This window comes from Salvia hispanica, chromosome 1, assembly GCF_029641045.1.
Source record: "Salvia hispanica isolate PSC_SH4W2 chromosome 1, Shi_PSC_v1, whole genome shotgun sequence".
Lineage (NCBI taxonomy): Eukaryota > Viridiplantae > Streptophyta > Magnoliopsida > Lamiales > Lamiaceae > Salvia > Salvia hispanica.
Window position 1 is genome coordinate 3,612,510 of NC_142692.1, and position 17,087 is coordinate 3,629,596.

Here is a 17,087-nt window from a genome sequence, read left to right on the forward strand (position 1 = left end):
TGATTTTGTTGGCAATCGAAACTAAAATGAAACTAAAAAATAATAATTTATAATTGTCCTACATCAGTGTCAAGAGAAAACTAAAACTAGTATAAGTCCCATGGCCCCTCCTCCTAGTACCAATTGGTTTTAGGATGGAACCCATGGATTTCTATTATGGTATCAGAGCGGGTCACCGACTGTGGGTTGAATTTAACTGACCCAGCAATATATCTGGGCCAAAATCGAAAAAATGACTGACCCATTAGTATATATGGACTTAAAATTTGGGCCAAGTGATCCAATCGATCAGAAAAAGTCCAACCCCTCCAAGGTTCACCTTGAAGGGTTTGAGGGAGGGTGTTGGCAATTAAAACTAAAATAACACTAAAAAAAATAACTTATAATTGTCTCACATCGATGTCAAAAGAAAACTGAAACTAGTATATAAGTCTCATGGGCCCCTCCCCCTAATACCAATTGATTTTAGGATGAAACCCATGAATTTCTATCATATTTCGTCGATTAAGAATTCAATCTTTCACGTTCACACCATTGGAACATACAAAAATTCAAACTGTTCCATTCCCATAGTTAAGCAAAATAATAGTCAATATATACATACATAGTTGTAACCGTTTATCTTAATTTAAAACAAAGTGAACACTTGTTTGCAATAATTAAATCATTTAATTAAATGGCATGGTCAAGTATCTTGCATCCACATTATGACCACTATCTCAACAGAATAAACAAAAATAGTCTTATTTTATTCATATTGTTTTTCAATTGACCACTATCTCAACAAATTAAACAAAAATGACCTTATTTTATTCATATTGTTTATAATAGAACAAGTTGCTTGGGCGTGGAGGAATATCCAACCACATGAAGTCCAAAGAACACGTCCATTCCATCTCTATCGATGTATTATAAAACACTAAAATAACGAGATATGAGCTATAAGCAAGAAGTCATTCAAAAAAACAACAAAATCATCATATAAACATAAATTAAAAACAAAACAATTAAATTTGCGCAACTTTGATTTAGAAAGTGATATTGGTATCATTATGAATTACATTTGATACATATATTATTATTATTATTATTACAAGTTGATTCTGATAATATTGATTTTGCCTATTCTACTACCACTATCTATTTTATTTAATGATATTATCATTGTAATTTCATAGGATACTTTATAATTATACACTAGGATGTTATATTATACGACTAATTCAATAATTAAAAAAAATCTTTTAATTAAAGATACAAAAATTGAGATGCAGTTTCTTGTGGTGGAAATTTCTTTAAAATAGTGTAATTTAAGATATGAAAGAAGAATTTTATAAATTGATGATAAATTATCTTAATCATTTGGTTTTTGCTTACGTTTGTATTTGTGTTCCCTTATTTTGGTTAGAACACAAAAAATAAGGACGTTATTTAAATTGTTTGGTGATACATACGAAAATTCAAATTAACGTCCTTAAGTGTATTATAAAATATTTTTAGACTTAATTGTTGTAGTGTAACTCAAGTCATCTCACACAGGCTCACAGGCTTAACATTTGATGGACTTATAGCCTTTTGTTTCTACTTATGAATGGGACATTTCCTTCATCAAGTGGTGATAAAACTTCAATTTTCTAATTTCTAAAGTCCTTAACTTTTGATTGTAAGATGTAACATTTCTATAATAAGATAAAATGTCTACAACATTATTCATAACCTTTTTTTTTTTTAATTACTAAGGGTATCGACCGGCCGGCCCAATGACTATTTCCCGCGCTGATTTGTAGGCACCTCAATGGGTGGGACAGCTGGCCCAAAGATTTAAAGCTGCTCCATATCCAAAGGCAGGGATCGATCCTCTGACCATTTGGTTAAGGATGGACGAGTCTCATGCCACTCGACCACACCCCTTGGGTTACATTATTTATAACTTTTAATAGGCTTTTTACCTTTCTATGATAGAGCTGATAATTTTTACCTAATATGGATACGGATTTGTTGCATGTACGAGTCGTGTTCGCGTTTGCATTATTGGATCGAGCTGATAACAACCAATCCTTACAATTCATCAGCTCATTAGCTGGAAGATCTGTCATTACAGCCACTAATTTCATTTTTGTTCACTTAATTAAATCTGTTTATACATTGTGTTTATACCAACCAGACCCTGTTTCATAAGGTTCCATATACCTACAAGGGTAAAATGGTCTTTTCCAGCACAAGATTACTGTATTTATATATCCCATAATCTTAGAAATTATCTTCCTCATCAAACTCCCAACTTTGGAAAACAAACAAACAACAGCACATACACATATATATCCATGGCATCGGCGACAGCTACAGAGGTCGAGAAGGCGGCGCCACCTCCACCTCCACCTCCAGTGCCGGTGGCGAAGGACAATTTTCCGGTGGTGGATGTGGTGCTGAGATTCTTGGTGTTTGCATCAGGTTTAGCGGCTGTTTTGGTCATGGTGACTAGCAAAGAGACACAAGTCGTTGGCCAAATACCAATTCCGCCCTTTCTCATTAGACGAACCGCAAAATTCAACCATTCACCGGCTTTCGTGTAAGCAACGCTCGTATTTTCATGTTACATCTCGTATTTCACTGTTATGTTGTCTAAACATATTGCATGTATTTTAAGTCATAAGGCGGACGTATAAATTTGTTTTGATAATACGGTTATAGTATATTCCGAATTTTGAATTCAGAATTTCGAGACGAGTTTAGTTGCAGAACACTAAAAACTAGACGATGTTGTGGAGAGAGAAAAAAAATTAGTAGCTCGGTTAAATTGACTAGCATGAATTCGTGCTTACTAAATGCTTGCTACGTATAAAAAATTACCGAACACATAAAAAAATCTCGAAATTGTCCTTTTTTCCGACTTAGTTGTTCGTGTTCGCTACTCTGGACCGGTTCTAGCTAGGTACTCTGTATTTAGCGAGGATATGCAGTGTTCGCTGAAGCCCGTTTTTTTGTAGAGTAAGCAACCAAATGTTATCCGAAAACCTAATTCGAGATTTATGATTGAATGATGCAGATTCTTTGTAGTAGCACTGTCAGTTGCAGGATTGTATGGCCTCTTAACAACCCTCATCTCCCTCATTGCTCTCTCCAAACCAGGCAGCCACACAAGGCTCATCTCTCATTTCATCATTTTCGACGTCGTAAGCTCTCCAAGATTCCATCTTTTTCATGCCAAAACACTGATCATTCTAGCCAAAAAAATATATGGACTCTTGACAATGTACATGTTATGCAGCTATTGCTAGGAATCACGGCTGCAGCCACGGGAGCAGCTGGCGGTGTTGCTTACATAGGTCTGAAGGGGAACAAACATGTCCAATGGAACAAGATCTGCCACGTGTATAGCGACTTCTGCAAGCACATTGGGGGCTCGGTTGTTGCGTCCTTGTTTGGATCCGTCGTGCTGGCACTGCTCATCTTGCTGTCGGTCCGCTCCCTGTCCAAGAAAATCCCAAGACACAACCACTCACATTAAGTCAGATTTATGAATCAGAATCATCCTTGTAGCTTCTATTGTTGTGCTATGTGTGTGCATATGTAGAGCTAGAATTCATCGTCTTGTATTTGCTTTCGTTCGAATTTCTTGCTGTTCGGATTGCTGCTGTGACAAATAATTTCAATAGATTTCTGTGATTTGTGATCAAGAAAGTACATTGCACGAAAACCTCTGCGATTTCTGGTATGTTACGGCTGAAAGACAAGTTCTCAACAATCAACGAAGACTATGCAACATTACGCGATAGACAAAGAAGCATACAAGAATTCAAGAACACATCATATAGCAACTTCATCAGAAATTAAGAACATCTAATGATTCAATTACACATGCTTAAAGAATTTCAATCAGAAGATCATTTGCTCTGATAACTTTTGTTAACATTTTCGACGTCAAACAGAAGCTTCGCACTAGGAGATGAAGCATAACGCGATGCAGAGCAAATAACCAGCATTCAAACACAACAACTGAATTACGCAGTAGATGAAGAAATATCAAGAATTCAAGAACACATACATATTTTGCTCTCATTCACATTTTAAATCAACTTCTGTCATAAATTAAGCACAGCGAACAATTCAGTTACACGCGCTTTCGAATAATTTTTTATGTCAGAGAAAGAGTTTCAACCAGAAGATGAAATATAACTCGATGCAGAGCAAATAACCAGCATTCAACGATTGACTTAAACTTCGCACTAGAAGATGAAACAGAACGCGATGCAGAGCAAATAACCAGCATTCAAACACAACAAGTTAGCTCTCATTTCCATTTTGTTGCAACTAATGATGAATCAAGCAAAGAAAATGATTCAGATAGAGCATATGCTTCTTTAAAAATTATCTCATTTTAAGCAAGAACATTCACATAGTAGGTACATAGTAAGCAAAATTTAGAAAGAATTTCAATCAAAAGATCATTTGCTCTCCTAATTCTTGGCCTTCCATTCCCTTTTCCAACACCCTCTTAAAGAATTCCTCCAACGTGTCGTTGCCATAACTAGGCGTGCTATCAGCATCATACTCGCCCGTCTCAGGATCCCAAATCAGCATACTCTCAGCAGCATAGTACCTCCCAATCTTGCCAAACTCCGCTGCATCTTCCAACGAGGGGAAGATCTTGACAAGGAAATCAAGAACTCCAATCGCAAAATCCATTATCTGTATAGGCACTTTCAAGAACTTAGGCTCTTTCCCGGCAAGCCTAAACAGCATCTCCCCTTGCTCCAACGGGGTCACTGCCTTCCCCGGCCCACCAACCGGGAGAACCTTATTCACCAACTCCTCACTCAACACACAATCTGCAATGAAGGAGGCCAGGTCCGGCTCACTAATAGGCTTGCACGCGCATAGCCTCCCGTCCCCAAACATGACATAAGGCTTCCCATCCTTTACCAGCTCAACCTGCCCTGCTAAGCTCTTGAAAAATGCAGTTGGCCTAACTATGCTATAACTGAACCCCTCATCTCTCTCAGCCTCCTCCATCAGCTCCGCCTCGAATTTCAGCTTAGCGCGCTGGAATTCGAGGAGGGGCTTCTGCACACAGATTGCAGACAGCAGCACAAAATGCTTAGCCCCAAATTTCCTACCAACAACAAGGCTATTCTTGGTTGCCTCATAATCAATCAGCCAAGAATCCTTGACTCCACCACTCCTACTAGCTAAGCAAGACACAACAACATCAATTGAAACCCCAAGGCCCTCAATGCTTCCCTCCAAAGATTCCAACTTTGTCACATCGGAGAAACAAGCATTTGCACCACTCAACAACCCTAGTGTCTCATCCTTGCTGTTCTTGCCCTTTATCCCACTTCTCTCTCTAGCAACGGCTATCACATTAAACCCTCTCCTCACTAACTCTTTCACCACAAAATTTCCAATGTAACCGGTGGAGCCCACAACCAGGACATTGATATCTTTTGGGTTTTTGCTTCTGAATGAGGTTTTGGGAGCTTCTTCAAGCGCTGGAGCAGCTGAAGCTGTGACAAGTTGGAATCTTTTTCGATTGGCTTTGCAAGATTGGGAGAAATGAAGTGAAGGGAGAGGAACAGTGTGTGGGATTGCTTGGCTGATGAATTGAGATGTGAGAAGGTTTTTGAAGGTGTTGGATTTTGAGGGGTTGAGTTTGAGACCATTGCAGTTGAAGGGTGTGCAAATGGACATTTTCTTGATTTCTTGAAGATCGGATTTTTATTAGGAGAAATTGGATTTATGAATGTGAAGCATTTCCAGGACTTGAATAAAATCTGAAGGGAATGGTGAAGAAATAGCATAACAAGTGGTTCTATCATGGTAGAATCCAAATGAATGGTTGATATTTGGTGGGAAGATCACTTGAGCATTTCTTAATCCCATAAATCGCATTGTGGTTTTCTCAATATATGAACCATTATAAATTTATAATTATTGTCATGGGTCGCGTTAAAATAAAATCAATCTTCTAATCCAGAACCCAGAACTATTGTATTAAAATTATAACACAAAGATAAAGTTTTCTCAATAGATTTGTGTTGATAAAATTATATCTTTGTGTTGAGATTTAAATTTACATGTTATGTTGATAAAGTTATATCTATATGTTGAGAAATTTCCAATATAATGTTAAAGTTCTGGATTCTGGATTGGAAATTAGTTAGCATTTGATTACCCCTGTTGTCATGAGTCTAAAATATAAGTTTTCGATATTTAACGACTTTAAGTCTCAAATCACGAAATAATAAATTTACATCGAAAATATACTAAGACTCTTTTCAGTTTTGAATTTTGATAACCTTGGCCCTAGAAAATTAGGGGCACTATTTTCCATTTTTAAAGTGTTGCCCAAATTAATTCACATTTCTTACCTCTATTTATTTATTTATTTACATTCTTTTATACTTTATATGTCCCTCAATAATAGGCATGGTTTAATTTGCCAAGAATTTCAAGAAATATAGTAAATTTAGCACTAATTTTAAGAAATATAGTAAAAAATAGATTAAAAAAATTGTTCAATATAAATCATATTTTTATGTGCTTTTATTAATTTTATAATAAAATGTAAATGGAACTATAGAGTAGTAAAATGTAAAGATGTCTCTTAATTGAGGATAAAAAGAATTGATGATGATTAAGAGGGGACGGAGGAATTACTTTACATTTGCACGCAAATGCTAAACCCTTCGTATATACTCCCTCCGTCTTCATTAGGAGTCACACTTTGACCAGGCACAAGTTTTAAGAAATGTAAAGAAAAGTTGGTTGAAAAAGTTAGTGGAATGTAGGATCTTTTTTTTTATTGGTTTTATAATAAAATGTGAGTGAATTGAGTCAGTGGAATGTAGGACCTACTTATCATTTATAGTAAAAATGAAGTGTGACTCTTAATTGGAGACGGACCGAAATAGAAAAATGTGACTGTTAATAGAGGACGGAGGGAGTATTATTTGTGTAATAGTGGTGTCCAAACTAAACCATATGGCTCCTAATTAGCTACGTCACGTTTAAATCAATATTGAATTTTGGGAGTAAAGTGACGGAAGCTTTTCCTAAATAGACACAATCCCACGTGTACACTACACCTGATTACTGTAAGAATCTCTCTCCCACCTTGGAAAGATAACAGAATAACTTAAACAATCTCATCATTTTCAACATTTTTAATCGGTCATCTCCTCTCCTATTCTCCCTTCATTCCAAGAATTTTTCTTAAAACAGCCCACCGACATGCATCGATCAATCAATTTACAGAATTCGCTGCCTTACGATATTGCCCTCAAAATCGCCTCATCTCTTCCGGTACTTTCTTTCTCACACAAGTATCAATTCTTTTAATTACTTTTTACGTTTTTCTAATTATTTTGTCTTAATTGAGCTGGAAATCGTTTTTGATGAAGTGGGCTTTGAAAAAGATTTGATCTTTATTCTTTTTTGTAGGTTTTTGATGTGTGTTCATTAGGAAGTTGCTCGAGGTTCTGGAGGGAGCTGTGTGGGTCTGATTGTGTGTGGGAAGGTCTATGCAAGGACAGGTGGCCTCTAATTTTTGAGGATCAGAGTGAATCCAACGATCAGAAATTGACCCCCAATTCCAAGGTTGTTTTTATTTTTTGGTGAAGTTTGAGTTTGAGTTTTTTGTTGTGGTTTGATTCTTTTTTATGCTGTTGTAAAGTTCAGATTTTTTATGTTTGGCTAATTTTTGCTGAGTTTTTTTTTTCTGAATGGAAATTTTTGGGGTTACTATAATTAAGTACTAATGCTATACTTGATTTCCTTCATTTGGAATTGGAATTAGGGATTTTGAGGTTCTTGAAGTGCAGATAAATCCCCTAATCCATTTCAGATGGAACCTTCAAATGATGGTTATGCATTTTTATGATTAGGGGTTCATTTTGATCTGTGTTATACTTAAAGTTTCTTTCTTGGTAGAATGGGATATGAAACGGTATACGAGTAGTGGATTGGAGGGTTGCCTCGGGTCGGGGAGTAGTAGAAAGGCAATCAAGATGATCTTAGCACGAAGGATATCTCTGTTACAAATAGTGAACTAATCCTTGTATGAGTTTTTCTATTACTCGAGTGTGACATGAAATGGTGTATACAAGTTGTGAATTGGGGAATCTTGTGTTTCTGCCTCGTGTTGTAGATGGACTAGTAGAAAGGCATTCGGAATGATCATAGTGCTTACGATAACTCGATCTCGATTTATGCATCAATCTTTGTATGAGTTGTTCTATTACTCTTATCCGGCTCTTAGTGTAGGTTCTTGTGTTGTTTGATTACTGTAGAGATGGAGAGGTTTGTACGTAAGCAAGCACAACGAGATGGCAGGAAAAGTAGGGTCAGTCATGGATTTTATTGAAAGAGCTTTAGCTTATGAGTCCATCGAGGTTGGGAATTATTTGAAGGCAGTTGAACTATTGAACTCGCATCAGGCTGGATTCAAAGATGTTCAGATGTTCTTGCTCAAGCCAGAGCTCAACGTGCTGCTTAACTTGGTTGGCTTGCATTACTGCGTCGTTTGGCTTGAAATCCCGGTAATTTGACGGATAAGTCTATACGTTCGATAAACTTCAAGAATATATATTCCATAGAGATGCATTTGAATTGTGATTTTTTTGCTTGTGTTGTATATTCAGGCTGAGAATGTGATCGAAGCACTCGATAGCAGCGAGGTCTCGGAGAGGCAGGTGTGCGTCCAGTGGTGGAAGCTCGGGCGATGGTTCTACGGGTTTCGCCTAAGGGACGAGTTCCACTTGAGGAACGTCTCGTTGGGGGATCTCGCCGTGTCCAAGGAGGAAGTCCTCGGCGTGCTTCATCGTGGCGCGGTCCACGAGGTTATCCGTGTGCAGATCTCTGCTGCTAAGTCAACTCACACCTCCTGGTCTCACCAAGTTGCTCATGTGTGATGATATGGAAAGGATTTGATTTTTCAACAATGTAAATATATGGGGTTGCAATTTCTTCAATTTCTTTGTAAATGTATAATAATCATGTAAAGTTTAGATCAAACTGATTGCATTATGCTTAAAGATAAGAATGTGTTTGTACAGTACAACTCTTTGCAGCTTGTAATTCTTGACTTCAATCTATTTTCGATTAATTTTGATCACGTGCAATAGCTTGCAAACCACAGACGTTAGAGGCCGAATTCGTTGTGGTCGTGTTTCACACCTCTCAGACTTTTTGTGTGAAACGATCTGATGGGTCAAGATTCTTTGTCAAATTATGGCATGTTTGTTAGGGGTGATAGCTCATCTAGGGATGAAAATCCATGAACAAAGACATCTTTGTTCATGGATTTTCATCTGAGTTATCACCCCTACATGAGTTATCACTTCTACCAAACATGGTCTAAGGATTATATCCGTACCCAATTACATACTTATAAATCTAGTTTCTTTTTTCATCATATTAAAAAGGGCTCAAGAAGTTATTTCATATGATCAAGGATTTTTTTTATCTGACAAATACATAGAAACAAATACAATTGGGAATTCAAATCTTTCTCAATCAAACTGGATATGTATCCAGACACAATTAAAGTGAAAATTGAATTTGAAAAGGAAAAACAAATGAGCCATGAATATCATTTCACAAGTTAATCAGTAATCCAGAAATCTGAAAAAGGCAACAAACAAACAATTAGTAAAAGCAGATTAATTTTTCTTAAATTACATCCTACTAATTTCGCAAGTAAATTCAAATAATTTTGAATTGTTCACGTCAACAGACTCAACTGAAATACAATTGATTTAATAGTATCAATTGCTATTTTCACAAATTATGAAATTTGATTACATTATTATAGTTTTTTTTAACTTTGTCGAGCATCTCATTACTGACAAATTCAATAAGATTAGGTCAGGACACTGTGATTATAATTATGTTTGGAGTGATTATAATAAAATTGAAGCGATTTGTGACAATCCAACTACCATATAATAATTGATATAAGGTTGTAAGCATTTGTCCTCAATTACAAAATAATTGTTACAGAAATTGATAGAAGACCAACATTATAAGCTCATTAAAAACTAGTAGTACTAATTAGTTTTTTAAAAATATAAAGATTATTGTAACAGCACAAACGCATTTGATTCTTGGGATGAAACAATGCAATGTTTCTAGCAATAGAAATATAGGAGTAGGTTTTTTTTAGAACATGTATCTATTGACAATTACACACTGCAATTCATCATAATTTCATCATCAAAACTCTCATTCCACACACACACATACACAGAGCACAGAGAAGAAGTGTTTAAGATTTTTCATACCGATTTTCTTGAATTAACAACGGTACACGTACGTAACGCGTTTTCTTGGCGCCGGCATGCATAAAGCCATCAGTATGACTGCAATCAAAATCGCAACGAGAAGTCCTTGGATGTCGATTCCGCCATCGTCTGACTCACAGCAGAGCTTCCCCATTGCAGGTTAGATAGAGAGAGATATGGAGGTAGTTTAGAGATGAAGGGAGAAGTCTTCGTCTAGTACACATTACTTATAGAATATTAGAATTGGAAGTGGTAGTTAGTTTGGAGGCGATTTAATTAAATAATGTCACAAACTACCCAAACATCTTTGTCAATATACATGTTGCTTTTACACATAATTCATTATTTTGGGGTCAATGTATTTTATCAATATCTATATATATAACTACTGCTGGATTGTTTCCTCTTTTCTGCAGTTTACATGTTGCAAATATTTTGAGCAGATTTATTGCTCCTTTTTATTATTGAATTTGCAACAAGGCCAAATAAACTCATTAATAGTTCTACAAGAAAATTTCAATGAGATGAACAAAACAGAGTGGTTCTAAAATAATAGCCCGAATCTTGATCTCGTGGTGATTTTTAGCCCGAGTTTTGCACTGATGTTAACTTTACGGGCCGTGTTAACATTACCGGCCAAGTAAAGATGAAATGGACTGCCGGATTGATGTGGGTTTATTTAAAAAAAACTAAAAAAAAACAAGAAGATCAAAGATTGACATTGAAATTGAAATACTCTCATAGATCAAGATTACTGTATGTTCCAATGGAAAGGGGAAACTTTTCAGTATATACAGAACTGTAAATATTCTCATGATCCCAAAAAAATATACAGAAACAAGAAATGTGGGACAAATTTTTCTCTCAAAGAATTGCAGACTATCCGGCCGGGGAAAGAGATGCAAATAGAGGCACATACCGGGAAAAGAGCTTGTGCCGTATCTTGTGAGGTGACTCCGAGTTGATTAATTCAGTACAGAACTTTTCTTGGACTGCTTTGACTTCCTTCTTGAGGCCCCGACACCAGTAGGGTCAGCCAACGGGCCTGACCAAGTTTGGATGGGTTCTTTGGCATACGAGAAGTTCATGGAACTGAACGGGACGTCAGGAGGATCAAAGGCTGGGTCAATTAGATGTGACGACCCCAAAGTGTAGCCGAGTCCTCCATCTTGATGAGGAGGGGGGAATTTCTCGCTTTTGCTCTTTGCGTTTGCGTGGTTGATCAGACGCCGCCTCTGGTTCAAGGAGTGAAACAAAGTTGCTCCAATTTAGGGATAAATGCATCATACGGAATGAACTTTGAAATTTTTATGCTACAATTCCCACGATTAGACATGAAACTCTATATGTAATCACTCATAGCAATAGTATTCGTTAGTTTTTGCATTTATGCTATCATAGAGAATGAGTAGTATCCCAGCATCAAATACTTGAGAGTTAAATTATTCAAAATAAGATCATGTTCATCCGAATTTGCAACTTGCACAAGACTTTTAAAAGATTGCAACTACAAGATCCCCAAAATTTTCAGCAAAATTTCTCCGATATGTGCTGGTAGAGGTAGAACCGTAGGATGAAGTCAGTTTACCACTATAAACAATATAGTTTCATTGCTGAAATAATGGGGATGTTGTAATGAAAAAAATGGCATAAGGCATTGTAATTGCAAAGCTTTAGATCACTGTTATTTCCAACTATTAACCAATTATCCAAACCTTCTGAATTACATTCAGATTCAATCCCTTTACACAGCAGATATGCTAATACTAAAAACGAATGCAGTTTAAGGTATACTGACAAAAAAAATGGAGAAATGGCATTTTGCTCATTGTATAGAGATGAGGCATCAGTTAATGAACAGGAAAAAAAGTTTTAATATTCATTACCAAGTTAAGGTTTCGGTGGATTTGTAATATCATAATAAGCATGATTTTTTTAAAATGGCATGATTTTAAGGTTATGATCACAAATTGCAAGCAGATGAGGAGTTGATTGAGATATTAATCTTACATCAAGGTTGGCTTGCAGCTCGGCATTGGCTTCAGGGGCATGCATTTTCCGCATTGCTCGTTCACGTGTCCGTGGTTTCTTCACACCATTAGCATTTGTCTTACCGCCAGCTCTTAACCTACAATATTTAATAAATTGCATGTCACTCCATATTAATACAGCCCGGGTTTATTTATATGCACTGTGAGGTAAACTATTACTACTATAAGACACTTGACACCTATCAAACAGACCTTCTAGCTTCTTCATCCCGACGCTTAGCATCCATCTCTTTACTTGGTGGGTACTTGGGAAGGCTTGAAGGATCACATGCATAAGGTTTTGTAGTGAAGAACTGCCAAAACATAAAGCATTAAAAGCATATTAGCTCACAACCACATAGAAAAGGAGAGGTTGATCAGAGAAAAATTTGTGCATGAGGCAAATTAGAGAAACCGAGGGAATAGAAAGGAAGTTATCGATTTTCATATATTGGGAGGATTGTCTATTATATAAACAGTGTTTACAGATTTTATTCTTTTTATCATGTTTAGCTAGGCAAGATTGATGAGAGTAAGTGTGTGTGCATGATAGAGAAAGAGAGAGAGAGAGAGAGCTCACGTCGCTCCTTAAAGAAGCTGTGGCAGTTTGACGCTCAGCTGGATCAATAGCAAGTAGTGTCTCAATCAAAGGCAGTGATGACTGTGGGAAATCCTTAAATGCCTCTGCTATACGCCTTTTGTATGCTGCTTGTGGCTTGAATATGGTTGCATGCGGTAGCTTCGACTTTTTCCAATACTCATCAGACGGAGAACCACATAACTTAAAAATCCTGTGTAGTTGTTCCACCTGAGCACAAGAATTTGAGTAAATCAACAATCATCACTTAGAGTGAACATGTTGGGCTATAATAAACAACGTGAAGAGCCTTTAATGGCTGCAGTGTTACCTCTGTCCTCCCCGTCATAATGGGCTTCCCAGCAAATAACTCAGCTAAGATGCACCCAGCGCTCCACAAGTCAATGCCCTCGCCATAGTCAGTGGCACCAAGAAGCAGCTCAGGCGCTCTATACCACAGAGTAACCACACGGCTTGTCATAGGCTGCTTGTTGCTGGGGTCGAAGGAGGAAGCTAACCCAAAATCAGCAATCTTCAAAACTCCTTCGTCGTCAATTAGAAGGTTGGAACCTTTAATATCACGGTGCAAAACATAGCGGCTGTGGCAGTGTTCAAGGCCAGACAATAGCTGGTGCACAAAGCATTTCACCTACAGTATCAATTTAGACGAAAATCTTCAATTTCTAGCGCAGAGGCAAAATACTAGATCACACCAACAGGCAGAATCCTACCTGAGGCTCTGTAAACTTGATGTTGGGACTCGATGAAAGGCCAGCCAAATCATGTGGCATATAATCAAACACTAGGTACAAACTACATGACATCCTCGAGGTTACCAAACCTTGCAATTTGATGACGTTTGGATGATCCAAACGGCGCAGGATTAAAATCTCCCTAGCCATAAACCTTATGCTCTCTGGCTCTAAATTATCGAATCTAACCTTCTTCAACGCAACAATGCTTCCGGTTAGAGCATCTCTAGCTTTATACACATTACTATATGTACCTTGTCCAATCTAAACAAACATAAACACTCAAAATCAACAAAAAAAAAAGAACCGACAACATAAACATTTCAGTAAACTAGATAAACACACTCAGAACATGGCTATAACTGAAAATCAGCTTGCCTTATCGAGCTTCTCGAATGTATCAGCCCGGCGGGGGATCCAACCGCTGAGAGCCTCGCCAGCAACTGCCACGAGCCAAGAAGGCCATCCAGCAGCCACTTGCTCACCATGAACATTATTCCGCGGGTTACTTAACCTAGGATTCGGCTTCACCCTCCTCTTTTCGCTTCTCGATTGCCTCACAATCCCATCCTTCAAATCCTCCTTCTTAACCCCACCATTCTGAACCTCACCACCATTTGCTTTACTTACTGAACTCTCTACTCTTCTCTCCCCACTCTCAGCTGTCACTGCCAACTCTCTCTCCCTTCCCTTCTCTCTCCTCCTATCCACAACACCGTTCCCACCGGGTGAGCCAGAATCAGAAACATCTTTCCCAAAAGCACACCCCATCTCTCAGTCACTCCAGCCCTCATTTCTCACCACATAGCAAAATCATGCCCCTCATTCAAAACCCCACCAAAATATCACCAAATAACTAAATTAAAAATAAACATTCAGGCATGGAAAGAAGCACACTTCAAACTACAGCTAAGAATAGGAAAAATAAAAACACAAATATTACTCAATTCAAGTATATATGCGAATAACCTAAATGGGGAATTGCTGTAAACAGTGATATGAGTAATAAAGCACGAATCTTTGCAGTGTTAATGGAGCAATAAACCCTAGATTTATGAATTATGAATGCCCAAAAAAGCAAAAGCAGCAATTATGATTTTGTGAAAGCCCGCGATGAATGGCGGTCAAAAATGAGACTAATGACATAAAACCATCAAGTAAAGGCAATTATACAGTGAATTATTGGTCGCTTTTTTCTTTGCTTTACGTATTTTTCCTTATTTTTTAGGGGAAGTTCTACTAATTTTTTTTTCTTTCCGGAATTGAAATAAACATAAAAATAAAAATTCCCAATTTGAGTTTAAAAATTCCCACTTTTTTGAAAATTCCCAATTTGAGTTTGAAAATTCCCACTTTTTTCTTTTTTAAAAAAAATTTATTTGGGCCGGGCCAATATTTTATGGGCATAACTTGGTATGCTATACTAAAAGACCCATTTTTAGGTGGGTGGGATTTTTCGGAAACACCCTCTAAATCTAGATAGTTTTAGTGAAAAGAAAGTATCAACATTATTTTTCGGAAACACCCTCTAAGGATGACACTTTTTGTTTGATTTTCAAACAAGTAAGTTATATCCATTGGATCAAAAAGTTTTTGATAAATCTTTATAGTTGATTTTGAAAATCACAAATATAAATAGAGGTTTGAGCTGCATCATAAGGTTGCAAAATATAAGTATTTGGTAGTCAAATATGCAATGAAATATGACTTGCATTTAGTCTATTCATTTATAGATAAAAATCTAATTAGAAATTGTAATAAAAAATAAATATCAAAGAATTAAAATCTAACAAAGATCTAGGGCATTGAAAATGTATAACATCAATGACAATAAATCTATGGTTCTATATGCTTTAAAATTGACTATGAGTTAAAAGGGTGTGTTTGATTTTGCATTTAGGATTTTTGTAAAGAAAATATGGTGGCCATGAATTGGAACATTATGTTTTAGATTGGCACTAACTGCATAAGTAATTTTACGTTTCATTCATTTTCTGGTTTCAGTACTTCTATAGAGAGAAATGCCCTCAGTAGTACCTTAGAGCAAAACTTGGAGTCATTTCAATAGTGTAACCTAATTCGAGTAGGCCACCTTGATACATGTCACAATCAGTTATACTATATAGATACACAAACCAGCAATTAAGGCGAGACCTGTCCAAGGCTTACCGAATCAGCGATTAACCGCTGAACCGTAATCGCCGGTTACAGTTTCGATCCGAAATCGCGAAATATATCTCGAATCGAAACGTGAATTTTAGAATCATGATTCGGTTCAGGTTCCAATTTTTTCGAACCGAAACAGCGACCGAACTGCCGGTTTCACGGTTCCGCCGGTTAACCAATGCAACGATAAATTTAAACATAGTTAATCCTTATATTAAAACTATACTCCATTAAATAGAACATAGTTGAATGATCCGATTTTCGAGTTTTATACTTTTATAAGTAACTTTCATTTTTGGATTTGGTAACATCCATGGAAAGAATCATGTGGGACAAAATTTTGCAGCCAAAAATAACTTTATAATGGAGTACTAATTTTTTCCTTTTTTTGCCCTATTTCATGTTTTTTTTATTTACGTTTAGACGAGTACGATACTTGTAAAATAGTACAAGTGTAAATTTGTTTGTAAATTATGACACTTGTAGCATATCACTTGTGGTAAATTACCTGTGTAAATTTGTTTGTAAATTACGACACTTGTAGTATATCACACTGTAATTTGTCTGTAAATTTTATCACATTGTAATTTGTCTGTAAATTTAATCACATTGTAATTTGTATATGTAAATTGTAAATTTGATATCATTTTCACCTTACTCATCTTACTTCAATTTAAATTATCTATTTTCTTGTTACAATTTATTTTATAATTTCAAACTACATGGCAAAAAAAAAAGGAAAAAAACCACAAAACCGAACCTAAACCGCTACGAATCGTCCGAAAACCGGCGGTTCGGTACCGAAACCGTGAAACAGCATCACGGTTCGGTTCCGATTCCATATTTCGCAAAACCGGAACCGCCGGTTCATGAACCATGGGCAACTCTAATTAAGGCTTACATAACTCGAGTCTTTCCTTTTTTATCAGGTCATGCAGATACAATAAGTAACAGACCAAACACTAGCAATGGATCATTAGCAGTCAGGCATCATAGATACAGACCAAACACACCCTTAGTATATATACTCCCTCCGTCCCTGAAAGTTTGTGCCATTTTTTCATTTTCGTCCGTCCCACAAAATTTGTTGATTTCACTTTTTACCATTTTGGTAGTGGACCTTATATTTCACTACCTCATTCTTACTCATATTTTATTATAAAACTAATATATAAAAGTAGTATCCACATTCTCCTAACTTTTTCAACTCACATTTAATTACATTTCTTAAAATCCGCGCCCGATCAAAGTGAGATAAAATTTAAGGGACGGAAGGAGT

The 17,087-nt window shown here is 36.6% G+C and overlaps 4 protein-coding genes across 4 annotated transcripts; 2 read left to right on the forward strand and 2 right to left on the reverse strand.

Annotated features, from left to right (window-relative positions):
- The first annotated feature begins 2,261 nt into the window (after positions 1-2,261).
- LOC125223939 (CASP-like protein 1) lies at positions 2,262-3,681 on the forward strand. The gene is made up of 3 exons (XM_048127258.2): positions 2,262-2,569; positions 3,047-3,173; positions 3,269-3,681. Exons 1-3 carry the CDS (start codon positions 2,325-2,327, stop codon positions 3,506-3,508), a joined length of 612 nt encoding a protein of 203 aa, XP_047983215.1. The 5' UTR covers positions 2,262-2,324; the 3' UTR covers positions 3,509-3,681.
- A 676-nt stretch (positions 3,682-4,357) lies between these two features.
- Positions 4,358-5,775, reverse strand: PCB2 (NAD(P)-binding Rossmann-fold superfamily protein). Its single transcript, XM_048120020.2, has one exon. The coding sequence runs from the start codon at positions 5,689-5,691 to the stop codon at positions 4,438-4,440; it is 1,254 nt and encodes a 417-aa protein (XP_047975977.1). The 5' UTR covers positions 5,692-5,775; the 3' UTR covers positions 4,358-4,437.
- Positions 5,776-7,087: 1,312 nt separating this feature from the next.
- On the forward strand, positions 7,088-9,115 carry LOC125219845 (F-box-like protein). Its single transcript, XM_048121923.2, has 4 exons — positions 7,088-7,305; positions 7,444-7,599; positions 8,292-8,540; positions 8,643-9,115. The coding sequence occupies exons 1-4, from the start codon at positions 7,234-7,236 to the stop codon at positions 8,910-8,912; spliced, it is 747 nt and encodes a 248-aa protein (XP_047977880.1). The 5' UTR covers positions 7,088-7,233; the 3' UTR covers positions 8,913-9,115.
- A 1,883-nt stretch (positions 9,116-10,998) lies between these two features.
- Positions 10,999-14,803, reverse strand: LOC125219844 (putative serine/threonine-protein kinase At1g54610). Its single transcript, XM_048121922.2, has 7 exons — positions 14,021-14,803; positions 13,622-13,906; positions 13,222-13,539; positions 12,894-13,121; positions 12,527-12,627; positions 12,294-12,411; positions 10,999-11,518 (listed from the first exon to the last, which is right to left on the reverse strand). The coding sequence occupies exons 1-7, from the start codon at positions 14,411-14,413 to the stop codon at positions 11,249-11,251; spliced, it is 1,713 nt and encodes a 570-aa protein (XP_047977879.2). The 5' UTR covers positions 14,414-14,803; the 3' UTR covers positions 10,999-11,248.
- Positions 14,804-17,087: the final 2,284 nt, after the last annotated feature.

Coding starts and splice junctions, on each gene's coding strand:
- LOC125223939 (XM_048127258.2), top strand. CDS start 2,325: ATGGCATCGGCGACAGCTACAGAGGTCGAGAAGGCGGCGCCACCTCCA. Junction 2,570..3,046: donor AACCATTCACCGGCTTTCGT/GTAAGCAACGCT, acceptor TGAATGATGCAG/ATTCTTTGTAGTAGCACTGT. Junction 3,174..3,268: donor ATTTCATCATTTTCGACGTC/GTAAGCTCTCCA, acceptor CATGTTATGCAG/CTATTGCTAGGAATCACGGC.
- LOC125219844 (XM_048121922.2), bottom strand. CDS start 14,413: ATGGGGTGTGCTTTTGGGAAAGATGTTTCTGATTCTGGCTCACCCGGT. Junction 12,628..12,893: donor CAGCTTCTTTAAGGAGCGAC/GTGAGCTCTCTC, acceptor ATGTTTTGGCAG/TTCTTCACTACAAAACCTTA. Junction 11,519..12,293: donor AGCTGCAAGCCAACCTTGAT/GTAAGATTAATA, acceptor TCCTTGAACCAG/AGGCGGCGTCTGATCAACCA.
- PCB2 (XM_048120020.2), bottom strand. CDS start 5,691: ATGTCCATTTGCACACCCTTCAACTGCAATGGTCTCAAACTCAACCCC.
- LOC125219845 (XM_048121923.2), top strand. CDS start 7,234: ATGCATCGATCAATCAATTTACAGAATTCGCTGCCTTACGATATTGCC. Junction 7,306..7,443: donor AAATCGCCTCATCTCTTCCG/GTACTTTCTTTC, acceptor TCTTTTTTGTAG/GTTTTTGATGTGTGTTCATT. Junction 8,541..8,642: donor TCGTTTGGCTTGAAATCCCG/GTAATTTGACGG, acceptor TTGTATATTCAG/GCTGAGAATGTGATCGAAGC.